This window comes from Sodiomyces alcalophilus (assembly GCF_042370955.1).
Source record: "Sodiomyces alcalophilus JCM 7366 unplaced genomic scaffold ACRALscaffold_3, whole genome shotgun sequence".
Classification (NCBI taxonomy): Eukaryota; Fungi; Ascomycota; class Sordariomycetes; order Glomerellales; family Plectosphaerellaceae; genus Sodiomyces; species Sodiomyces alcalophilus.
Window position 1 is genome coordinate 379,352 of NW_027263534.1, and position 25,095 is coordinate 404,446.

The window sequence follows — 25,095 nt, forward strand, 5'->3', positions numbered from 1 at the left end:
ACGCCGTATACCGTTAATAGGACGCAGGGGTTATAGCCCTCTTCTATCCTCGTATTCTCTCGAGCTAGGCAGGGCCCCCTCCTATAAAGTCTATACCCGCTTATATTTACTAGGCCTATATTCGGGTAGCGTTACCTAAGCGGCTTAAATATATACGATCTTTACCGCGTTACTTATTAGGGTAAGATAGATACTCGCGATCCGTTAGCGAACGCTCGTTAGGAGGTTACTAACTAGTCGTAATCTTTACGATAAGGTAGGAAGCACGTTATCGTATAGCGTCTTATCCACTATATAATCCGGCTATCTTAACAGGCCATCTACCGGGTTCGTCTTACCCGGGCGGTATTAAACCTCGAAGTCGAATAACGATAATCGGTACACCCATCTAGTAAGCCTTCCGCGAAGGTCCCGCGCCGGCGCGTTTAGCACGCCCTTAAGCGCCTAATAGTCCGTTAGCACTATAAACGCCTATCCTATGCCTTCGAGATAGTGGCGCTAATACTCGAGGCTCTCCACTATAGCTAATAGCTCCTACTATCCTATACCCTATCGTTACTCCGTTTCGGAAAGCTTCCGCGAGAAGTAAGTAACCGGTCGCTATCTAGTCTTATACTTCTAACTCAGGATCCCGGAAATAGCCTTATTTAAGGCGTCCGTCTCGACCCTTATATCCAGTACTAGGTTCTAGTACCGTAGAATAGTCGCCGACCCGAAGGCGACTTTTAGTAATTCGAACGCCTGTTTAGCGCTATCCGGGAACTTAAAAGGTCCCTTCTTTTTACCCGCCTAACTACCTTTTAGTAGCGTAGTTAACGGCGCAGTGACTCTAGAGTATCCCTTAATAAACCTCCTATAAAAATTAGTAAAACCGAGGAAAACTTAGATATTATAAAATAACCCGGGCGCCGGCTACTCGGCGACCGTATATATATATTCCGGGTCTATTATAATACCCTTACGGGTTACTATAAACCCTAGGAAATCCACTTAGTCACGGTAAAATTCGCACTTTAATAGTTTCGCGTATAGCTAGGCCCTATAAAGCCGATCCAAAACCTTCTTTAGGTTCTTCGTATACTATTCCCTTAATATAGAATATATAAGGATATTATCCAGGTAAGCGATATAATATATATCTAGTAAACCGGTAAGCGCTTAGTAAACGTACGCCTAAAAGGTAGCCGGAGTATTTATTAGCCCGAATAGCATAACCGCGTACTTATAGTAGCCGTACCGCGTTCTAAACACCGTCTTCTAGCGGTCCTCTTTCTTAATCCGGATCCTATAATAGGTATCTCGGATATCCACCTTAGAAAAGTACTTTACCCCGGCGAGCCTATCTAATAGCTTACCGACTAAGGGCAGGGGGTACCTATTCTTAATCGTTATAGCGTTTAACCCTCGATAATCGATATAGAGTTATAAGCTACCGTCCTTCTTAGGCACGAATAGCACTAATAAGCCTATAGGGCTTATCGACTATTAGATACGACCGCTCGCTATCCCTTCGGCGATATACTTCTTTAGCTCCTTTAGCTAGGCTTAAGACAGGGGATATAACGGCCCGAATAACGGTTCCTTCCTGTCTTATAAGTTAATCGTGTATTCGGTGTCCTTTAGTAAGGGTGGCTCCTTTATAGCCTGCTCCGAAAACATATCCTAATAGTTAGCGATTTCCGGCGGCAGTTCGATAACTAGTCCGTATATCACCTTATCGTTATCTATAGACGGAATAGTTATATCCGGCGTCCCCGGTACGATAATAGTAGCGGCAGTAATATATATAACGTACGCCTTCGCTTACTTTTCGATAACCTCGCGAGCCTATAGCTCGGGGTCTATAATTAAGATCGGCCTATAAACGAATATTCGGCGGGCCGTATTAATTATAATACCTTCCTAACCTATATTATCGTTTAAGAGTAGTAATTATCCGGTACCCTTAGGTTGATCCGTATATAGAAAGACCCTTTTTAATAGGCGTGGCCGCCCTTCTGCGTCTAGTAAATAGAAAGCTAAGCCGTACGCTCCGCGAACCCTTGCCGGGCTGCCGTCGAAGCCTTTAATCTCCGGAGTCTCGACCTCTAAGAGCGGTTTTAACCTTAGGCGTTCCACTAACGCCGGGCTAATAATATCTACCTACGTATAGGTATCTAAATCCACGCTAAACTCGATCTCCTTTCTATAACGGATTACTATCGCTATAAATCTCGTTACCTTATTAACTATGATCGCTAGCCGGTTATCGGGTATAGGTCCGGCCCCCTTATCACCTACGCCGACTCGTTTCCCGATAAATAGAGTTCTTTAACCCGAATATCGTTATCGAGGTTATTATATATAGTATACACGTTACTAACGCGGGCGTGAGCCTTCGCCGCCCTATTATCGGTTATCTATCGTTCCTTATTACTATAGCAGTCCTTAGAATAGTAACCCTTTTTACCGTAGTTATAGCACTTACCCGTAAAGGTATGCGTACTAGGCTACGCTTATAGAGGCTCTAGACCCGAGCCTGATACCTTTTAAGCCGTTAGGGGCGCCCCCTTCGAGTCCGTCTTACCTGGCTTGGCGGGCGTACGCCGACTAGTCGCCGGGGTGCTTACCCGACTTAAGCGACCGTCCGAACGCTGGAAGTTCGATAGGGTCCTTTTATAACCGGTATCCGATCGCTTACTGCTCGCCTTCTTAATAAGGCTTATATCCTAGAATAGCTACGCCTCTTAAGCTAGTATCACCGCCTTATTTAATCCGGTTTTCCGCTCCCGTATCTTATCCTTAATACGTAGGGGTAGCCGACTAAAATAGTCGTAGGCACGCTCTTTGTTTCCGCTTATCTCCTGGCCTAATAGCCTATACAGGTTATCCTACCGTTTAAATAGCTTTATCGGCGTTATATCGCCGGTTATTCGTAGCTTACGAAATTCCTTACGGTAATAATACCGTTATATATCCCGGGATAGGTGCTCTCGCCGAATAAACGCCGTAAAGTCGTTCTAATTCGGGTTAGTAATCTTCCGGGTATAGTGCCTCTAGGACGTTTAGAAGGTATATTCGAGCTTTATTAAAGCCTATTCGATCTGCTATAGCACTAGGGCACTAGGTCTAAACTAGTTCCTAGCCTTAATCGCTACTAACTAATCGTCGATTTTTATAACTATAAATAACTCTTTAATTAGCTTATAATTATATACCGGCGGTTTTTCGTAATCGCGCCGGGGCGCCGGTTATTTAGCGAGCTTCTTTATAATTACTTAATTAATCTCGCTTTATTATTAAAGATATTACGAAAATATCGTAATTAACGCCTTTTACGTCGACGTTAAGGGGCCGGCGATAAATCGCTAATCGGCCTACGAACCACTATCTTCGGGACTAAGCGTAACCGGCGTATCCGTTAACCCCTTGTTTTTATCCGATGGTTCCTATTCGGCCACCGTCGTTATTAACCTTAGTACGGCGGGCGGCTACCCGGCGTCCGCTTCGCTAGCTCCCCCCGGGGGGACGCTTATTCCTTAAGTCCTTCTTAGTGGTATCTTCGGCCTAACTACCTTAAAGGTATGGAAGTTAAAGAATTATAATAAAAGGAAAGTCCGTAGACTTTAGTTAAGGAAAAGATATTATAGAAAAGGCTCGATAGCTTAATACCGTAGAGTAGTCGTAGTATATTCGTTAACTAAGCGCTGACTTTAAACTAAGACTTTAACTTAAGGGATTAAACTAATCCCTTAACGTACGCATAGAGATAGGTTCGGATCGGTGGTCCGTGCGCGGCTATCGGTCCGACTATATGCCGATGGGTCTGCGATTATCTCGTTATAGGCGGTTAGATCGAATCTCGGTATTAAGCGCCGGCTAAAAGCTTTAGACGTCCCTAGGTCGCCGCCGGTATCGAAAAGACCCCGATAAGGTATCCTTTACGGCGTTCTTCTTAAACTAAAGGTGATATTAATAGTATAAGATTAATATCCTGTTTCTAGAAGTGGAAGATTATGATTAAGGCCCTGGTAGGATCGAGCAGGTAGTCGTACCTGTCTCGAAGTTACTAGCGGAAAGGGGTCTCTTTTACGTGATATTAACGAACGCGCTATAGCTAATAGGAGAGTCTTATTTCTTCTAAAGGCTTTAATAGCAGGCGCTGGAATCTTAACGACGTTAGTCGTTTACTGCTATTAAACGGCAGCCACGTATAAAAGTCCTAAGATCCTAACGGCCTCTTTTTTTTTTTTTTTTTTCCCTATATCACTCACTCCCCTTCTTCTTTAATCTATTACTAGCCCTTAATATTCATCGTATCCATCGCCAGTTATTAACCATTCTGACTATTATATCTGCTCCGAATAAAGAAGACACTCCTCCTACGCGAGGCCGTGGCCGTGGCCGAGGCCGTGGCTATAAAAGCGCCCGCGGAGGCCGAGGTTAATAACGAGGTCTATTATAGTTATAGGGCCTAGCCGGTACCTAAGTCCGTTACCAGGATACTCCTTCTAAAGGTGTTAGACGTGGTAGCCGATCCAGTTCTTAAGCGCCTAAACCGTAGGATAACCGTTACTCGGTAAGCTTACCACTACTAGACTACTAGTTAAGTTAAGCCTAAGGAGTTTTAATACTAAGATATATATAGGGCATATAGCATAGTAATATTCCTAGGGATATCCTGTCTTATAATCTTATCCAGCGCTAACGTTAACAGGATAAGTCCTAGCCGTATCAGCAAACTCACCGCGGCGGTGCTAAGATTTAGTATACTCCTCGCCCCGAATATTTAACTACCCGCTCTAATTATTTAGCTCCCTAGCTTTAGCCGCCCCGTTCTATAAACGCCGATAAGACTATAGTCAGGTTCTTTATTAAGTATCCCTACCTCTATCTTAAAGCCCACTGCGCTAATACTATCGCCTTAAAGGATGCCCCTGAGTGGAAAGTCTTATTTAACCCTATCAGGAACTATCTTATACTCCTAGAACCTAATCAGCGAGGTCCCGGTTCGGAACACTTATTAGGCAGACTACTAGACTATATTCTGCCCCACCTATCCCCCGATAATAGGGAGGCCCTATAGCTATAATTAGATATCGAGTACTGAAAAAACTAAGTTATCTTCTACACGAACTAATTTATAGCCGATACTATCCTAAAGGTCTTCGTAGTATATAAGATAAGTGCTTATGACTTCTATATCCTTCGCGCCCTTTATAATAGCTAGTATCGCGATTTATAATATAAGCATCTGTTTATCTATATATATGGATTTACCTAGGAGTTTACTAAGGAGTATCCTGAGTGCCTTATACTCTATAAGAAGGATCTCCTTTATAATTATAACGCTACCAGCTAACTAAAGCAGCTACTGCTATAAGGTCTTACCCGTTTAACTATCCAGACCTGTTATAAAGTCGTTATTAAGATTATGGATTTTAAGACCATGTTCTATAATCACGACGGTCTCCTATTTTATTTTATTCGTATCGTCTTTAACACGCTTATACCTATATTCTTTACCTTAATTAATAAGGAGACTGCTCTAAATGCTAACGTAGTTACTAGCGAGACCCGTAAAAATAATTTAACCTTCCGTAAGGAGATTATCGAAATATATAAGTTATTTACTATCTATCCCCGTTTCGCTATTATCGATAAGGAGATATTTACCTAGTATACGGCCCCGGTAAAACGGCGCCGTGTTAGTTATAGTGATAGAATTCTGGCTAGTCGCGTTTAGGATAATAAAGAGCCGCCCCCCCTGCCTGCTAGTTATACGCCTCGTCCTCTAATTAATCCTATTTACTCTTATTCGCCTGGATCTAACTCGACTAGCCTCTCTGGGTCTAATACTACTCCGACTCACGCCTATTTCTTTAGGTCCCCCCCTAGCCCTGGATCTGGCTCTCCTACCAAAGACAGCCCTCTATTTAGTCGTAGTAGTGGGTCTAGTAACCTCTTTTATAGTGGCAGTGGATTTAATATCACGGGCTATCGCAGAGGTAATAGTAAACTACCTAAATCTCCGCTCGGCCCTTATAGTGGTTAACAACCCGCCTAGCAGGCTCGATAACAGTATCAGTTCAGCCCTCCTTAGCCGGGTCAGTAGCCGGGTCAGCAGCCGGGTTAGCAGCAACCGGGTCCTTAGCCGGGTAGCTAACCATACTATTTCGGCGGCTATACACCTAATCAGCAGTAACAGACTTAGTCGGATCAGCATTAGTTTAGCGGATATAATAGTATATACGATTAGGAAGATAAGTCGGCGGCGGACTCCGAGACGATAAATACTATAACGATAGATACTATAACGCTATACAACTCTCCTTCACACCTACGATCTCTCCGTTACCATGGCTAGGAGGATTTATAACCCTTAAAGGCAGGTCAGGCCAGTCAGGGTTAGGATAAGTTTTATTCTTCCGGGTTACCGTTCTTAATAATAATAATAGTATTAGTTCTTATATTTACTCGCGGCCCGTAGTTTATAGGCATGATAATCTTAAGACGGCAGTCATAGGTCACGGGTTCTTAATATTTATATCCTTTTTGTTTTATTTCTATCCAGGTAATCACTATATCGGCTTAATATTAATAGCTACTACGCCTCCCTTAGATTAACTCTTTAGAGCCAAATAATAATAGTAGTAGCAGCACCACCACTACTACCACCACTATTATTATTATTATTACTTTATAAGTCTATACAGGCCCTAAGATATATATAAATTAACACGGCCACCTTATAGTACCCATTATATCCTCGCATAAAGATGCTTAACGCCCTACATAGGAGTAGGAGGAGAGACTCTTCTAAAGATTTCTAGTTATGACAGCTAAGATAGAGGTCGCCGAACAAGCTCGATAGGTAACGGAAGAGGTCGCTGCTAGGAATGCCGCCGTTAAGGCCCAAGAACAAGCCCAGGCCTAAGCCTAAGCCGCCGAATAAGAGGCGTATTCGCCCGATAATATAGATCTCGTGGGTTTTTATAATCAAAAGGAACAAAGATTAAGACGATAGAAGCAGTAGCGGCAGCAAAAAGAATAATAGAGGGCAGAACGGAGGGCAAAGGATAGGTATATAGACGATAGATATAAAGCAGACAATAAAAACGAATTCTGATTCTAGGGGACTCGAGGAGGTATTTCCTATAGATATTAGTATAAAGTAATATATCTCTTACTTAATATCACTTATTATATCTCCTATACAGATTACTATAGCGTATATAATAATTAACATTTATAAAGGTATTATTTCCTGTAACGCCGTGCAACGGCGAACAATAGTACTAGCGGTTACCAAGTTACACAATTACGCAATCGTGTACCAATATCCCACAACAATTAACAGCTGTTCTACAACTATACCTTTAAACCCCATTTTCCCGGTAAGGTAGGTGAACATAGGCTACACCGTCTACTTGGTAAATTCTAACCCTCGCGCCGCGACGAAACGACGGGAACGACGAGAGAATCAGGATCCGGCGTCGCCCAAGAGAGCGAGGATATAACCTCATACTGGATTAAAAGACATGGCATAATTTACACCTAAGCCCCGTTTACCAGCACGCTCCTACTGAATGGACGCATGTACGGTCAAGACAAGAAGGCTCCGAATACATGATTGCCGGCTGGTGACATCACTGGTGAAAGTCTGCATATATATGGGCAAATCGCAACTGACCTAGGTTCGACAGATTGCACTTCTGTTACGAAGCTTGCACGGACTATAGTGACGGTGGGCGAGGATTCTATCCCGGCAGTCCGGAACGGAGCTCTACACGTGTCGAACCCGCCGCCAAAACTTCTTCACGCCGCGCCGTTGGAGCCACTATCACTAGCAAGACGCTTTCTGACCAACCAGGGGACAGTTCCGGAGATAACCACCGTTCGCCCGGCTTTGACTTGTACTTATTATCTAATTATAGCTTCGTCCCGAATATAAGCCGTAGTTCGAATTGTCTAGTTCTTCGATAGTATCTTCACCCGGCACTCATTTCCCCATCTATCCGCGATTGCTGACGCTTGGCAAATCAAATCCTTCGCTCTCGATCCTCCCAATTCTATCGTACCATAGATTCGACGACCTAATTGAAATCCCGAACCAGTTCCGCTCCGGTCACCATGTTTTCGCAATACCACGTCTCAAAGAAGAGAAACCAGCAGTCGCTATGCTGTTTCTTCATCGTCTTGTAGCATCCAAACGCTCAAGACTCATCACGCTCGTTGCGCTGTTTCTTTCTTGTTGTACTCTCGTTATTCTCTGGGGCGTTTCGGACTTGGATGGCTTGCAAAGGTTGAACAGTCGACTCGGACCGCAGCAGGCTTTGGATACGCATACGTCGCCGGAATCGATCTCACCGGGACCGCCGTCGCCAGAACTGCCGTCGCCAGAACCGCCGTCGCTAGAACCGCAGCCACCAAAGCCGACGTCGAGAATACCCAAGAAGCTCTGGTATAAGCTTGGGCCCAAGGGTCTGAACGAGAAGACGCAGGCATGGACCGATACCTGCATCAAGAACAACACAGATTACGAGGCCGTGTTCCTTAACGACTCTGCGGCCGACGCCTACGTCCTCCGCACCTTTGGGGCGTCGAATCCCGACCTCGTCGACCTCTACCTCAACCTCACCGGTACGTATCCCTTTCTCCCCGCATCCGCATATCCCCGACACGGAACTGGTCGACTGACCGATCGCCCTTCAGTCCCCATCTTCAAAGCCGACATCCTCCGCTACCTCCTCCTCTTCGCCGAAGGGGGCGTCTACAACGACCTCGACGTATCCTGCGAAGTACCCATCGACGAGTGGATCCCGGCCGAGTACAAAGCCGACGCCTCGGTGGTGGTAGGGTGGGAGTTTGACGGCGGCTTCGGCGACAACATCCTGCGCCAGTTCGCGACCTGGACCATGATGGCCGAACCGCGCTCGCCGCACCTGTGGAGGGTGGTCGAGGACACGCTGCGGTTCTTCCAGGCGAAGATGCGCGAGCACGACGTGCCGCCGCAGGGCCTGACGCTCGAGATGATCGGGGACGTCGTGGACGGGACGGGGCCGAGGCGCGTCACGCGAAACTTCCTCAAGAGCTTCAGGGAGTTCAATACCACGCTGGCCGATATCAGAAGGATTGAGGAGCCGAGGCTTGTTGGCGACGTGTTGGTGCTGCCCGGCTATTCTTTTGCCGCGTCGATGAACAGGTACCCCGATATGGAAGTGGTGCCGCCGCCGCTGGTGAGGCATCACTATGCCGGGACGTGGAAGAACGAAAACGGGGGCGAGGTTGCCTAGAACGTTGCATGATAGACAGGTGTATTGGGAAGCCGGAGTTTGGGAGCACCATGGTCATGTCATGTCAGCGCGCGTTGTGCATTCAGCATCATGTAACACGGGATTGATGAATCGAAAGCGGTAATAGTATACCCAGGATTATGTTGTACAATAAAATAGAGTGTCAAGTTATCGACGACTGTTCGCGGAACATATGTTACGAATATTACGTGTCTTGAGTTGAACGTGGGAGGGGCGAGGCTTGAAGCGGGAGTCTTTGCTAGGGGATGGACGAAAGCGCCCATGGTATCGATGATTCGCAGTATTATGACCAAATGCCTGTTGAGTACGAATAGTAGAAGCCCGCTTCCAAAGAACCCAAGCAGTCTTTCGTCCCAGACTCCCGTCCTGAACGCCGAGTAACGTGAAGTGACAAGCGCTCCTCAACGCTGATAGCCGAGTCCTCGATCGATCCATTTCCCTTCAAATCGACCGAAATAAAAATCAAGACATATTATACAAACAAACTCACCAGACACATAAATCATGACGGTGGCTGCGCAAGGCACCCGTGTTACAAGACAGAGTCACATGATACGGTCATCGTGGTATTGGTAGTCGATATCGTTTCGGTCACGAACGAAACGGCGACTGTCATGCGGGGTCGTCTGACTGGGGATGACCGAGGCGCAGAGATAACGGGGCAAAAACGGTAGGAAAAAAGGAGGTACGAGTATTAATACGGTTCTATCAACGGTCAACGTGACGTACCTTGGATCACGACCAACGGTCAGGAGAATGGTACATCCCTTCAAGAGAAACATCATGACGGACTTTTGAACCAAGCAAGTCGAGAAAACCGAGAAGAAAGTATCATGCCTAACGCCGAAACTGAAAAACAAATCAAGGCTATGTGCGTAAGCGTACAGAGATGCGAGACCCAGGATGACGTCGTTTCCCGACGAACGCCTATATATCCGTGCTCCTCTTCCTTGACGCCGCGCAAAGTTGCCAAAACGGCCAGCCGGATGCTAGTCCAGACCCGTCCTCCGTCCCTTTTGCCGTCTACTCGTTCGTATCGAATCCGAAAGAGGTTTCGATATTCGACTCGCTGCCTCTTCGGGACTGCGACGTATGTTGCCGGGGCTGTCGCTTCGTTGTGAGCGGTTTCGCGGGTGCTCTCGGTAGGAGCAGGCTATGCTGCGGATCGTCGGTGAACATGGTTTGGAGTCAAGGTAGGTGGTTGACGTGGCGGTGGCATTTCGCTCTGGTTTGGGGGTGGGGGTATCAAGGGGGTCGGTCTCGATCGACTCTATAACGGCGTCGAAGATATCGCAAGGAAGCTGGGCGGCAGCCAAATCTTCCTCAAAGTTCTCGTCCATAGTGTTATGGTCGTCCAACGAGTACTGCATCGTCGAGTCGGCAGGTACGTAGCTGCGTTGTTCGGATACTGAAGAGGCCGATATAATATAGTCGTCCGATTGCGACGTTTCTTCTTCTTCCTCATCCTCCTCCTCCTCCGCCTCCTCCCGGCCTCCTTGCCTCTCGCTCAAGCGTAAACAATCTCGACCGAAAATGGCCGATTCTGATCCCGAAAAAGATAGGGATCGGGTAGGTGAAGGGCGATGGAGAGCGTAGTCGTGGTGGTGGGATTCGGTGGGAGAGGACGCGGCAGACGTGTTGGATGACATTGTCATGGAGCGAGGAGAAGGGGGTAGTTCGGGGAGCTCGGTCGGCTTGAACGAGGTATCGACGCGCAGCATGGAGGCGCGAGACGGGACAGGCTTCTTCTCCTCGACGCGGTCGGGGAAGAACTGTGCATCGTCAACATCGCCAACACTACTTGCGTTAGTACTCTCGGCATACAGACTACTGTGGTCGGTGTACGACGAGATGGTCGACGCCGCGTCGTTATCGGCGAGGCGGTCGTAATAATCTTGCGGGAGGTAGTTGGCGAAATAGCGGACGAGGGAGTCGAAGGATCGGGTGCGGAAGAGCTGGACGGCGAAGGACCACTGCTCGGTTCCGATGAGTTTCGGGTTGCCGATGATTTCAAAGGCGACGGACTGGAGCGACTCGTTCAACTGGTCCAGCCTCTGCTGGCGCCGGTCGGCCATGAGCCGATGGAACTCGGCCTCGGTATTGGCCTCGGTGGAAAGTTCGTAAACGTCATGATGAAATGCGTCGGGATCTTGTAGGGTAAAGGAGAAAGTGTTGTACTGGTCATGCAGCTTGGTGAAGAGGTCGGCTCGTTCCATTCCAAACTTCCATGATGGCCAGGCATATATGGGATCGTCCATCGTACAAAAAGTCGTTCGTTATAAGTTTCGGCCTCTTCTCTGAGGACGGGATTCGGTGTCAAGTCAAGTCAAGTTGGTTAAAGTCAGGCGGTTCGGTGAGGGCGTAGACGACGCTGTTGAAGCGGGTCTATTGCATACAGGTAGGAGTTTCCATGCTGACGATTTGGTGTCGGCAAAAGGTGGGTTTTTAGAAAGGCGTCTGGGTGAGCTGACTACCTTGTTGGCGATGGAAACGGGCGAGCAAGAGAGTCAGGGAGACGAAGACGGGACCGAACGTTGTCTGTTGACGAGACCAAGTGTGACGATAGAGAGAAGATGTGGGACGATGAAGGGCGAGTACTCGGGGGTGGACGTGGACGGGACTTGGGGGAAGGGACGACGGACCAGATGATTGAATTCCAGTTTTCGCCCCCCCTTTCACGAGAAACCGACGAATCAAACGCAAGACTCTGTTTGGCCAGTTGGGTGGAAGTAGAGGATACTGGAATGCCCGAATTTGTGGATCTCGAGACAAAGGGCGGAGAACAGGGACCAATCACTTCGCCGCTCGTTTTATCCACTAGGCTTCCTGCATCACTAGCGTTGCACTAATACTTGGTGGCACCAAGGCGTAGCCAATCAGATAGACGGGAGAATGCGTCAGTTGTGGGACTACATCCAATCAGAAGATTGACTTGGATTTGATCCTAGACCGGAAGGAAGGAACTTGGGTGACTCCGTTCACCCTTCTCTCTCTTCTTTTACAGGAAAGTGTGCCCAACATGAATGAACGCTGTCTTACTAAGCTAGGAGTATACATACACCACAGTGATAATCGAGTTTGCCTACTGTCCAACTCCCCTTTCGTCTTCGTACTCTCCTCTCTTCTTTCCACGTCACCAAATTTACAAGACGGGAGCGCAGCAGGCTTTTATTCCTCCGTCCACACATTTCATCCCTCGCTGACGTGCTGACTGCATGAAGGGAATGACCCATTTCCTCTCCACGCAATGACTACCCGATACTCGGCCATCTCTTCCACGTAAAAGGGATGAAAACGAAAGACCTTTTTGACCAGCAAGCAGCAACATCATCTCTACTTCGCACTTCGCGCCTGGTCTTTTCACCTGAATCCTCCGTGTGACGAATTACAACAATGTGTGTCCACGAGTCTGCTAATGACCACCAGGCGACGAGTCAACGTGGCCACGTCGGTTTGCATACGAAGTATACGGTAGCACAACCCTCACACAATGCGTGCATTGCGCGATAACCGATGGCCAACCGCATCTCTCCCGTCTTACCCCGACACCTACCCCGTGGATTTGCCAGTGCAGCTATGCCGGACGGGGACGGATATCTTCCTCGTGATAGGCAGCGAGTGCTACTTCGTACTTCGTATGACACCAAGGCAACCGCCTGGCAAGAGTTGAGGAGAGGACCATGTCCCCTTCGGTCTTCTTATCCACACGTCGCCCGCTTGAGGCAGTCATCTGTTTCTATTCCCAGATCCTTGCCTGTGGCTGAGCATGAGCCATAATGGAATCGGGCTTTCAGTGAGGCTGGTGTCGACAGGGGGATTCAAGCACTTGCAGAGAACATCAATCGGTGCGCCCTAATTCTTTCCGTCCCCCCGCCCTCGTCCTCTCCACACTCTCTGTCTTCTTGGCTGAGGCCTCTCGCGGCACTGCGTCTGCGTCTTCTCTCACCAGGCACCAGTCGTCTTCTTCCATTTCCCCTCGATGACTCCATCCCCGTGAGGCTGGAGTTTGAGATTTCTATCACCAGGCCTTTCCTCCTGCTCTGAACTCACGACGACAGCTTCTTTCCGATTTCTCTCAACTTCTCTCTGTTTCTCCTCCTCCCTTCCCCATAAACCACATATACCGACCAACTCTTGCGACCAGTGGATTTCGCTCGTCGTTTCATTCGCCTATCATTTACTGTTACTACCACCGAAGTCAAAATAACCGTTGCATCCAACGCCCACGTCCACTTGTGGCCCAAGCTCCCCAACGGTCGAAACTCGAAGTCACTCTCACCTTTACCAGGCATCATATCATTGTCCTTTGCCACTGTCTTCAAAGGTTCAAGGTTCCGTGTCTGTTTCGTTTCCTTTGTCTGGGACACGCCAACGTTTGACTTGCGTCACTCCCTACGGCCCTCGTCATTGGTGCTCGCACTGGATGGCTGCCTAGCCCGGCTTCTTTCCACCTCGTCATGGCGGACCACCGGGGCCAGCCCTCGGAGGAGCCGTCGGAAGAGCGCACAGAACCCTTTTCCCAGTCCGAGGTCTATGCGCGCTTGAAGAACATTGGTGTCCATGAGCCAGTCGATGAAGTTCTATACGATGCTGTCCCCTTGGACAAGCTCATGGTCGAGGACCACCACCACAAACAGGGCATCCGCATCCTCGTGCGGCCCCTCACCCGCAGTCGCTCCGTGAGCCCGGGCAATGGCAGTTGCCAGTGGCTTGCCCTCCGCGCCGAAGTGACGTCGGACGAACGACCTCACCACAAGGTCCTGGCCGTGACCCAAACGCCCAGGGACATCAAGTTCTCCGTGCGCATCCCCTCCGAGCACTTGGACAGCCACACACCGCGACCTCCGGTCTGGTGCGAGCTGTATTACGACCCAGCCAGTGATAATCAGATCCTGCTAAACCGTTCGGAGGCTCCCATCACCCTGTCCCGCCTCTCGGATGACCCGGGAAACAGCCCCGGGCCAAAGCACGAAATCAAACCTCTTATGACCAAGGCTCTGTCCCCAGGGTCTTGGCGCATCTCTGTCGAGGACATTCACGTCCTCGACTTTAGGGTGTTGGAGAGGGTGCCCTTTCACTTCGCCCCACCCAGGAAGGCCATCGAAAACGGCAGCGGCTCCGAAAGCGACGTCAATTCATCCAGGAAAAGGTCCCTGGACGACGGCGGCGAGTCCCAAAGCCGGAGTGAGAAGAAGGCCAAGACATCCGAATCCGAGGTGGGAACGGCGCCGAAGAAGGAGGATGGGGTCATCATGTTCCTGCGCTCGTCTGCCGATCCACTCGTCTTTCCCCTACCCACGGCAGGCAAGGGCAACGAGCTAGCGGTGGCGCCCACGGGCCAGGCCCTCCTCGACCTCCGAAAGGACGAGACCGTGGCTGTCCAGAACGGCTGCGAGCTGGACGCCTACACGGTGACGAAACGCGATCAGATCGCCTCCACCAGCCTCTCCTCTGTCTTTACGGCCGAGCACTCCAGCGTACCCAACGGCGTCGTCACCGTCAAGGTCCTCAAGACCCGCTCTGTCAACGCCAGCGGCGGGGTAACGGGGGCGGCGGCTGCCCAGAAGCCGCAGGAGGCCGAGCGAAACGTGATACGCCAGGCCGACATGTGGCTCCGCGAGTACCAGTCCCAGGACGATTTGCGACACAGATCAATCGTCCGCCTTTACGGGGGCGACGCCCGCTTCTTGTCGCTGTACATGGAGCACGTGGACGCCCGCGATCTCTCGGCTCGCAACTTCTGGCGCTCTCCACGCGATGAGACGTTCATGGGATCACGCGCCGACGCCAGCCGCATTCTCCACGACGTGGCCTCGGCCCTATACTACCTCCACGACCGCGGCATAGTACACAACGACATCAAGCCGGCGAACATCCTCTACTCCCCCGATCGAGGCGCCGTCGTCTGCGATTTTGGTCTCAGCTCGCCGGCCAGCGCTCCCGCCACGACGGGCGGGACGCCGTTCTACGTGCCGCCCGAGTTCATCGGCAGCCGCCTGCGGGGCGCGGCATCGGATGTGTGGGCTCTCGGCGTCACCATGCTCTACGTCATGCGAAAGCTGCCGTTCCCCGACGCGCGCGCCAGTCGCGCCCACCCGCGTCCACTGTACTGGATGATCGCCGACCTGAACCGCCCAGGCGGCGGGCCGCGCCAGAGACCCGGGGCTCGGGGCGCCGGCATGTCGGCAGCGGACCAGATGATGGTGTGGCTGAGCGAGGTCCGCGAGGCGGCGGACCGGCTCAACCCGCGGGATCGCATGGAGCGTATTATCCGCGACATGCTGATCCTTAATCCGAAACAGCGTATTACGACAGCACAGATATTACAGCACTTATTCGAGGACCAGGCAGCTATGCGTTCATGACACTATGAGGCGGACAATGGAACTACAGTCGGGAACATGGGCCTCTGCCCTTTGGTATTTATCTAGGTGTATATAGCGAGCGTGTTCTTTGTCGCATACCCTGTTGATGCGCTGGACGCTGATATATTATGAGGCGTTTGATCTTTTGCATTTTTTCTATGGCGACATGATCTCCTTTTCTGTCACGGGTCAGGCCACCAACGGCCAACATGGTATTGCTTTACAGTCAGTTGGGAGGTTTAATGTTGGCCAAGGGGAAGCATTCTGCATTTTACACTTTCCATGTTTCATTCGTGTTTGTGGTTTCTATATAACCATGATATTTAGATTCAGCATGCTCTGGGTATTGTATCACTTTACAAACATATACTTCGGCTTACCCGCCAGGGGACGGGACAACAAGGGATTCTTGTCCTGGCCGCGACAATACATCAAGACATTACAATATACACATCCTCGTTTCTTTTATGGGGCCCACTCGCTTTGTATCCTGGCCCAAGACATGGTTCCCCGAGGCATTATCATCCCATGTATATCTCTAGTGCGCGCTTAGAGGCTGAGGCCAACAGCGGCAGCCACGCCGACGGCGAAGATGGTGGACATGTGAGCGGCGTTGAGGGGCGCAGCGCTCTCGTCGTCACCATCCTTGGACTCGTCGCCGTCCCCGTCATCGCCGTCCTCCTCGGCCTCGCCGTGGCCCTTGGGCTGGATTTCGAAGACGTGGCCGTCGTCGGTGGAGCAAAGCTCCTCGCTGGGCTTGGGAGCGTCCTCGTCCTTGACGAAGCGGATGTCGGCGCACTGCAGGCATGTTCGTTAGCGACAGAAGAAAGAAAGGTGTTTTAGAAAGGGGAAGAACGCACGTTGTACTGGGCCTGGCCGGACTGGCCGACCTTGATGACCTGGAGGGAGGCGTTGGTGCCGGCGGTGATGTTGAGGTCGGTGGGCAGGGTCAGGTCAGAGAGGCAGAGGGTGCCGTGGCCGGTGGTGTTGAGGGGGTTCGGGGTCAGCGAGTGGGGGAAGCTGGCGACGGTGCCGTTCTCCTCGATGCCGAGGTTGATGTAGAGGAAGTTGTAGGCATGGCCGAGGGTCATGCCGACGGAGCCGCCGGAGAGGGGCCAGTCGGTCCTGTTGCCGGAGCCATACTCGGGACCACCGCCTGTGAGATGGAAGCATTGGTTAGTCTCGTTCACGGGACGACATGGAATGGGTCAACGTGGCGGCTGTGAACGTACAAGGCCACGACCACTGGGTGTAGTTCTTTGTGGCGTCAAAGGTGTTGCCGCGCCACTCGGGGTACTGGAGGGTGAAGTGGGCGGAGGAGAGGCCGGCGGCCGCGAGGGTGAGGAGAGCCTTGGAGGTGAACATTTTGGCGGGTGTGGTAAAGGATGACGCGCTGGGTATCAAGAAACAGGACTAAAGCGACAGTAGGGCGTGAGTTGATGGGGAGAGTGAGGAGATGATGTGCTGGGAAGGCTGCGACTGTCAAGCCATAATATACTCTCGACGAAAGGCATGCACTTGTCGAACTAGGGTCTGGGACTAGCTAGCCGCCCCGGAGACCCAGTGGTCGGGGTCCGTGGTTCCTGACCCGTCTCGGGCTGGTCGCGTCTGATTGGGGAATTCGTGGCTAGCGTTTGATGCCAAGCTAATTTGAGCAAGTTTGGATATGATGCCCAGATGCCCAGAGATGGATCTCGTCCGCGATCCATTTTGGGTAATGGGGGAATTGATGATGGGATCCCTTGATTCATGGCCGTTTTGTAGCAGCTCAGCTGTAGGAGGGAGGTTGGTCGCGATTTTGCATTCCTGCGCTCTGAGCCGCGTTCCTGGATGAGGCAGATGAGAGGGAGAGGGAGAGGGAGAGGGAGCAAGCATATCCGTACTGCGTACACAGCATTGGCAGCATACATATTCGTAGCATTCGGGATGGAGAGATGAAGAGGCTTGGTGGCTGGAAAGCGGAACCCCCCGGCGTGTGGCGCTGCTTGGCCTCTAATGTATCGCGATTTCCCCATAGAGGCGCCACTTTTGTTTTGTATTCTTGCTCAAACTCCCGCAGCGCTTAGCCCCATTGAGAGAACGGAGGTGGTCCGAGTGTAGGTACGTTGTACTCGGTTCCTGCGTTTAGGCCTTAATATCGCAGGATACAACGCACTTTTCAGATGTGTGGAGCCAACGACGTCGGTTGTGCGGTTATGTAAGCACCGGTAGAGTACTTGATGGCGTGACACCGTCGCCCTAGCGCCTATCTCGGTGGCTCCGTAGCGCAGGGGAATTCGATATAAATACGTTGTAGTGGTTGGAGTTCGCCGGCGTCCTGCGATTCGCATTTATTTCATATTTTCCTTTTATTTTGCTGTGTGCGTTGTACTGAATGGGAATCTGGCAACAGAGCACGATGCTCACGTGATGACAATGCCAGGTGGGTGATCTCGTCACAGGAGTCGGACGGATCTCCTTACCAGACAGGCAAGGCGTCACTGTTCGTACTCTTTTCCCATGTCTGATAAACGATTTCAATTGACCTTCCGTCCCGGTGGCTAGGTCATATGCGACGACGAACTCATATATATAACAGGCGATAACGATAAGCAATATGTCTGTCGCTAGCATTCCACGCAGACTTGGCTTACCGATGATCAACCTTTGCACATGATCCTTATGAACCTCCGGCCATATAACTCACGTGTGTTTGTGCCTCACGACTCACAAGAGATGGCAGATGCAACTAGATAATCCAGTTCGAATGGTTGTCGTTGCCACATCAGCCCTTGTGCTATGAATCTTCAGCACAAAGTTCGCATACTCCTTCAAGGGCGACGTTGCCGCATGCAATCTTTATAAACTCGAAACGAGACCCATCTCCGCCATCTGCTTCAGCAGACTCAAGGTCTTCTGCTGCCTGCAATTTGCGCAGAACGAGTCATGCTAAGCACTATAGTCTATCCCATCGTATCGGGCTTATATCGTACCGTGGGTTGAGTGTAGTTTGGTTGGTGATAACAAAGAGGTCGTGATACTGCTGACGCTCGCAGTCGACTTATGTACCTTGGCTGTATGTTTACGGCCTATCGTTCTGCTCGTCCCGAGACCTAACCCACTAGTCTGTCCTGCCGTCTTCACCTGTTAGGATTTCTGATATCCTCAGACACCCTTGCGTGCTATCAGGCGCCCTCGACCCCTTAGTATGCCTTCTTCCTGGCGTAGAGCGGCTTGAGGAGTATTTATTAGTCGTGCACGTATTGTTGCTCGTCACGTCGATAGAGGGACACTTCGTATCCCTCTTGGATTTCCATCTCTACCAGGTCAGTACTGGGTCGATCGGATGCCAAACATCTGCGATATTCAGCCTGCTATAGGGGCCTCAAAACGCAGACTCCTTCGGCCACGATGCACCCAGGCCTAACCTTATGCTAACAGCTCCAAGTCAAGATCTGGTTGCGAAAGGGGGGTGAAACGGAAGGTGAAAGTTAAATTGGCCGCCAAAAGGGCGATCCTGCTATCCAGTCTTGTGATTCATAACTATCATAATTAGCGGACATTTTTCCGCATTGGAGATTATTCAGGGGATTTACTGTCCCAAAGAATCGAGGAAAATGGAAACAGAAAAAAAGGATGCTCAATCCGCTTCAGGCATGTACTCGCAACCACGGCAGGTTAGCCCCTACCTCAACTTCTCAAGACCCTTCCGGTCGAGCATACTGAGGTTGAGGCTGCCCATATCTGTCCACTGGCGAAAACTTCCACCAATCTGAATGGACCCAATACACCGTGTTGCGGATAATCACCAAGAGAATCCAGGGAACCGGAGGGAAGTTCTTCCACAAGCCTCCCTCGAAGGTCACGTCGTGGGACATGAAGGCCATCATGCCCCCGGCGACCATACCAGCCTTGCCCTGTATGGAGGTGGGATATGTCAGTCCAGATTATGACCAGTTTCGTACTCTCGGGTCAAGGCGACGTCGAATCTCGATATCGGTCATGGGTCATAAGATGCTCAGGGTGAGTGAGAGTGGCAGAGTGAATAGCTGAGCGAGGAGAAAGGCAAAAGAAAAAGAAAGCAACGCACCATATTGTCTTGAGCTTCAGCCTCAAAAACCTTGGGGAGATCCTTCATCTTCTCCACCCCAAAGCGCCGTAGACCCAAAAGCGACGGGATCTCGTCATGCAAGTGCTCTGTCAGTGTCGGACCAAACTCGTCGATGAGCTCGCGGGCCCTGTTGCCGTCAAAAGTCACCTCGCCCTTCTGGGAATCTTGCAGGTAGGTCTTGAACCTGTCGAGGGGTTCTTGAAATGCGGCGTGCTGCTCGACGTTGGTCCCCATGATGCCCGGCTCGCCGGCCATGCGCTCGACGGCGGGGAAGCACATTTCCTCCTCGCCGTCGTGGTGGAGCTGGAGCATCTGGCACCAGGTGAGGGAGTAGCCGAGGAACGCGGGGACGTCGGGTTCCCGGACGTAGGGGGCTTGCTGGTAGATGCTGTTGAGGGAGCGGATCATGATGTTGTGGGTTACGGCCATGGTGGAGGCTATGTCGTCGAACATGTCGGGCTGCGCGGCACGTCAACGTCGCGTCAGTGGGCTTGTCACCTCATGTGATGATGGCCATGGCCGTGGACTGTTCCGGTCGAGCCGGAGCGACGGTTACCTTTTGCCCTTCTGGCAAGGCGGCAGTGGGAGTAGAGCAGAGGGCGAAGGGCTTGGAGGCCCATTCGGAGTGGGAAGCCATGGCGAGGACTGAGTTGTTGGGTATCGTTTTTAATCTTCTCGAGAAGCGGTTGATCTGGAGTCGAGGAGGTATCTGAGGTGTCTGAGGTATCTGAGGAGGTGTCTGAGGTGTCTGAGGAGATATCTGGGGAGGATGAGGAGATATCTGGGGAGGATGATGCGGAGGTGGACTTGAGGTGATGGGATGGACCGGGCAGGGGAATGTAGATATGTTGTATAAGAGAGAGGAGACTGGCGGGACCGAGGGACACCGAGGCAGACACCGGGGAGGTTAAAAGGGGCATGGAGCTCAAAGGGTGTCAGTTGGACTGAGCCAACAGCAAACAGGCAACAGCCAATCATCTCCTCATGATATAAGCTACCCCGTAAATCGTGTGTCGGCATTTATTTCACGCTAAGCCTTATGTTACCTAAGCCTAGCGGGTGGCTGAATGGTGGCTTGTACGGACAACTGACTGATGGGGGGAAGGTGAAGGAAGTGAGAACGGTTGGAAGTCTGTGCCTAACGTGGCAGGTGGGAATGCCGCTGAAACGATGTGGGGTGGGGTGGGTGTGTGGTTATCAGTCGCTTCTCCGTATTAATCGCACGCCCTACAATTGTGTGGTTACATTTCTGTCTCGTCGCACTCGTCGATTCTCCATTCTCCTCGTTCCGTTCCCCTCTCCCCTCCCCTCGTCCCTCGTCCCACTACTACCCAGCTTGCCACGCAACAAGCATGGTTATCGAGGCAATGGCAACACTTCTTGCGAAGATTCTGTTTGGTGACGAGTGTTCCTCCGTACTAATCGCACACCCCGAAACCAAACGGTCGTCGATCAGTCGTAATGATCGTCTTATTGACGAGCACGTGTTGTGCGTAGCAATTGCCCATGATGGCAATGAACGATCTACGCTATAGCACCGACCTCGAGGTACGTTGTGTGGCCCTCCTTGGTCCGATGTACAACGGCGCTCAACGACGAGCGGCTCTTCGTTCGATACCCCGCCTCTTCGAGAGAAAGCAATTGAGATCCGATCCAAGTGGCATGGGATGTCGCATGTGCTTGGCTATCAACCGATGCATAATGTGCATGCTTCCACAAGCCACCGACCATTCTGCTCTCACCAGCCCGTCTCTCCGTGGCTGATAAAGTGGGAATCTTCGGAGCAAGACGGTTGAAGCCCCTGCCACCCCGTGGTAAGATGGGGGAAAAACGACAATGGGTCACATACATACATACTACCGAATCCTTCGCTCCCAGCCGTCCCACCCATACGAATAAAGACAGCCAGACATGTAGTGTTTATTGTCTCTACCACGCCAGACACGTGAGCTAAAGCAGGGCTGAGAGTCTTCCGTCTGCCGTCTTGCTGTCGCCTCCCTTGCGCATCTATATAGTCGCGAGGACATGCCGTTGGTGCAACGAACGTCGACTGGACGCTTCTCTCTTGTCTCAGGCCACAAGCATCTTCCGTTCATGCAGTCAACGTCCGAGCATGTCAGAACCAACAGCTTCCGCAGGGTCTCCCTTTGAGATGCCCCAGTTTCCGGACCCCATCGATCCCGATGCGCCGGGTCGGGGCCCTCTGATCATGGGAGTGACTTGGACCATGACCATCTTGTGCGTCCTCATCGTCAGTGCTCGGTTGTACGTCCGTGCCACCGTCGCACGCAAAGTGAGCTCGGATGACTGGTTCATGCTGGCCGCCGTGGTATGTCCCTGGCTTTTCCATCTGCCCAACCATCGTCCACTATGGCTCTCCCCAGGAAGGCGATGGAAGAATATTCACTAATAGGTCATCGTCACTCCCCTCACAGGGCATGCAAATCGTCTTCCAGGGATGCCTCACCGAAGCGTATCGTTGGGGGCTGGGCAAGAGGGACGCCGACTTGGCCGTCTTCCCTCAGCTGATCGAGATTCTGAAATGGAACTGGATCTCGACGACACCGGCCATCCTGGTCTCCATTCTAGCGAGGATCTCGGCCAATATTCTGCTGACGCGGCTCTTTGGGACCAAGCCCTGGCTCTGGTGGTTTCTCTGGGTCTTCACCGGTCTACAAGTCGTCGTTTCCAGCGTCCTCGTCGTCTTTGTCTGGGTTCAGGTCGATCCGGTCGAGGGTCTATGGGACCCTTTCCTGCCGGCTAATCGGCGATGGGATCCTCGAATCCAACAGTACACCTCGTACTTGGCGCAGTGTGCGTTGTTCTCTTTCATTTATCATCCCTTTCCTTTCTTTTCAAAAATAATAATAATCGAATCGAAACGATTGAAACGAACGCAGGCTAACCGTCTGCAGCCCTCTTCACGTTTTCCGACGTGACCTACGTCCTGTTCCCCATCATGGTCATCTGGAAACTCAACATGCCCCTCCGTCGCAAAATCGGCCTCGGCCTCCTCATGGCCCTGTCGCTCGTCACCGCCGGCGCATCCATTATGAAGACCATCACCACCCCGCGCTCCGACACGGGCAACACCGAAGACGCCCAGTATAACGCGAGCCTCGCGGTGCTGTGGTCCGGGATCGAGCAGAGCCTCGTCATCATCATGGGCTCCATCCCGCCGCTCCGCGCCAAGTTCAGGGCCATCATGATCGAACACTTTGGCTGGTTCGGCACCACCGTCGTCGAGATTGTCAGCGGCAACCAGACGACCAGGAACCGCACCTCGAAGCGCTTCTCGGGCGGCTCGCAGCAGTCGCTGCGACGCGGCGTGCACTCGATGTACCGCGACATGGGCGGCGACTGGGACCCGAACACGACGAGCGGGTACCATGCGCCGGAGCTGTCGAGTTCGGGAAGCTCGGGTGGCGGGTCGTCGCAGTGTGTGGACCAGTCGGCGGCGGAGATGGGGCAGATTAGGAGGACGGACGAAGTTACCATTACCTTTACGAATCATGCTCGGATATAGTCTTGGGCATGGCAGCATGGGCGGTAGTAGATAGACGATAGATGTGACTATGCATAGCGTGTTTGAATACATATTTTTCTTGAGTTTACAACATCTGCAACCCCTTTCCGTCTCTGAATGTCATGATTCCAGTGTTTTGGTAAGGGGGTGTTTTCTCCCAATCCTAATCAACAACTTATCCAGCGGAGCGCTGTCGCGAAGGGAGGAACGACCGGAGCGGCAGCGTAAGCTAAATTAAACTGATAAAAAAAACACGCTAAGCAAACCTTCTTCAAAATACTAATCGGCTATTGGTTCAAAATTTGTATATAAGTCGCCCGGCTATTAGTCGATAGAATTCTATAACGTTTTATAACTCCTTAGTGTTTAGTACTTATTATACCACTCTAAATTATATAATAACTAAAGTACTATACTCCGCGTACATATTTCCTACCCATATATCTCTTATTAGCGTAGGGGGGGTCTAGGGGGTCTCCCCCTAGTAACCGCCGGAGGCAAAACCGCCGGAGGTAAAAGCTCTATATAATGGCCCCCGGAGGGTTAGAATTAAATATCTTTATAAAGTCCGAATAAAACCCATAATAGTTATAATAGTTATTTACTAGTTAGTACTAGAATTATTACTAAAGTGGCTTTCTTATATATACTAGGCGCCTTTATGGCTATAGCTACACCTTCGGTAAGTCTCTAGAATATCTCTAAAATATCTCTAAAATCGTCTCTAGAATTATCTCTAAAAGAAATAGACTATTAAACGGCAGCTATTCGCTAGTTATCTTTTCTAGAAGTGTGTAAACTGTTTAAGGACTCTCTTTAAGATACTTTTAAAATTTCTTTAGGCTACTGCCTAGTATATCTATATATATTATACTCTAAAGTTAATCCTACTTTCCTCCTACTCTCCTCCACCTCTCCTATAATATTAATAATCTATCCACCTAATCTATCTATTAACGCCGCGTCGTAATTATCCCGCCCTTATTATATCCACCGGGACTATATATCCTGATCCTCCTCCTGATCCTCCTCCTGATCCTCCTCCTAATACTGCTCCTCCCTCTCCCGAAGCCGACGTTAAGTAATATCGCCGATACCGACGTACCTTACCCGTAGTATAATTTATTAATAAGCTCCGGCTTACTAGCCCGTTAACTATTAAGTGTCTAGAATATCGTGAGGGATAGGGCCGTTAGGTATACCCTTTAACTTAGCTTAATAACGACTACCTACTAATTATCACTATTTTAGGAGAAATAAGGTATCCAGGCTATTAACGCTATCCGTAATATTACTATTAACGTCACGTCGAAGCTCTCCCGTTAAGCCTCTGCTTAACCTTCTGCCTCTGGGTATCGACTAATAGTGCCCGTCCCTGCTGGCCCTGCTGTCCCTGCGGCTATCGCTCCTGCTCTAACTCGATAGCGTTCTATAAGCAATTTACTCGTTAATGCCTCTCGTAGGCCCGTCCAGTTTCTACGCCGCGGTCAGAGTTCTTAAGATAACCCCTAGCAGGCAGCTGCTCGACGGCTACTATATAAAATCAAGCGCCGATATCGTGTGGCTAGGCGTAACTAGCAGAGTCCCTCTCCTACGCCTACACTTAAGGATATTATTATACGTAATACTGGTACTGCTACTACTTCCTCTGCTATAGCCCCTGCCCCCGATAACGAGACTGCCGATAATAATAATAGCGATTACTTCTACTACGATAGCTATCACGTCCCCCGGTCTATTTAGCGTAAGATAGCTATTAATCAGAATATCTATAACTACTATATAAGTAGCGACGAAGGTACCGACTTTTTCCGAGAG

At 50.6% G+C, this 25,095-nt stretch overlaps 7 protein-coding genes across 7 annotated transcripts; 3 read left to right on the top strand and 4 right to left on the bottom strand.

Annotated features, from left to right (window-relative positions):
* Positions 1-8,112: 8,112 nt before the first annotated feature.
* On the top strand, positions 8,113-9,489 carry ACRALDRAFT_1080802 (glycosyltransferase family 32 protein; the record flags this gene model as incomplete). The annotated part of the gene is made up of 3 exons (XM_071019074.1): positions 8,113-8,180; positions 8,294-8,622; positions 8,695-9,489. 3 exons carry the CDS (start codon positions 8,113-8,115, stop codon positions 9,273-9,275), a joined length of 978 nt encoding a protein of 325 aa, XP_070875649.1. The 3' UTR covers positions 9,276-9,489.
* A 160-nt stretch (positions 9,490-9,649) lies between these two features.
* ACRALDRAFT_1062346 (uncharacterized protein) lies at positions 9,650-11,909 on the bottom strand. The gene has a single exon (XM_071016583.1). It carries the CDS (start codon positions 11,552-11,554, stop codon positions 10,286-10,288), a length of 1,269 nt encoding a protein of 422 aa, XP_070875650.1. The 5' UTR covers positions 11,555-11,909; the 3' UTR covers positions 9,650-10,285.
* A 1,886-nt stretch (positions 11,910-13,795) lies between these two features.
* On the top strand, positions 13,796-15,661 carry ACRALDRAFT_2092361 (uncharacterized protein; the record flags this gene model as incomplete). Its single annotated transcript, XM_071022587.1, has 1 exon — positions 13,796-15,661. A coding segment is annotated over one exon (1,866 nt), but the record flags the coding sequence as incomplete, so codon positions are not given.
* A 189-nt stretch (positions 15,662-15,850) lies between these two features.
* Positions 15,851-16,186, bottom strand: ACRALDRAFT_208558 (uncharacterized protein; the record flags this gene model as incomplete). The annotated part of the gene is made up of 3 exons (XM_071022466.1): positions 15,851-15,937; positions 16,042-16,075; positions 16,140-16,186. 3 exons carry the CDS (start codon positions 16,184-16,186, stop codon positions 15,851-15,853), a joined length of 168 nt encoding a protein of 55 aa, XP_070875652.1.
* A 24-nt stretch (positions 16,187-16,210) lies between these two features.
* On the bottom strand, positions 16,211-17,026 carry ACRALDRAFT_2026669 (uncharacterized protein; the record flags this gene model as incomplete). The annotated part of the gene is made up of 3 exons (XM_071020407.1): positions 16,211-16,459; positions 16,522-16,817; positions 16,894-17,026. 3 exons carry the CDS (start codon positions 17,024-17,026, stop codon positions 16,211-16,213), a joined length of 678 nt encoding a protein of 225 aa, XP_070875653.1.
* A 2,091-nt stretch (positions 17,027-19,117) lies between these two features.
* On the bottom strand, positions 19,118-20,624 carry ACRALDRAFT_1062349 (uncharacterized protein). Its single transcript, XM_071016584.1, has 3 exons — positions 20,308-20,624; positions 19,731-20,210; positions 19,118-19,557 (listed from the first exon to the last, which is right to left on the bottom strand). The coding sequence occupies exons 1-3, from the start codon at positions 20,386-20,388 to the stop codon at positions 19,339-19,341; spliced, it is 780 nt and encodes a 259-aa protein (XP_070875654.1). The 5' UTR covers positions 20,389-20,624; the 3' UTR covers positions 19,118-19,338.
* Positions 20,625-21,153: 529 nt separating this feature from the next.
* On the top strand, positions 21,154-23,364 carry ACRALDRAFT_1075523 (uncharacterized protein). The gene is made up of 3 exons (XM_071018389.1): positions 21,154-22,080; positions 22,187-22,565; positions 22,667-23,364. Exons 1-3 carry the CDS (start codon positions 21,865-21,867, stop codon positions 23,275-23,277), a joined length of 1,206 nt encoding a protein of 401 aa, XP_070875655.1. The 5' UTR covers positions 21,154-21,864; the 3' UTR covers positions 23,278-23,364.
* The last annotated feature ends 1,731 nt before the right edge of the window (positions 23,365-25,095 follow it).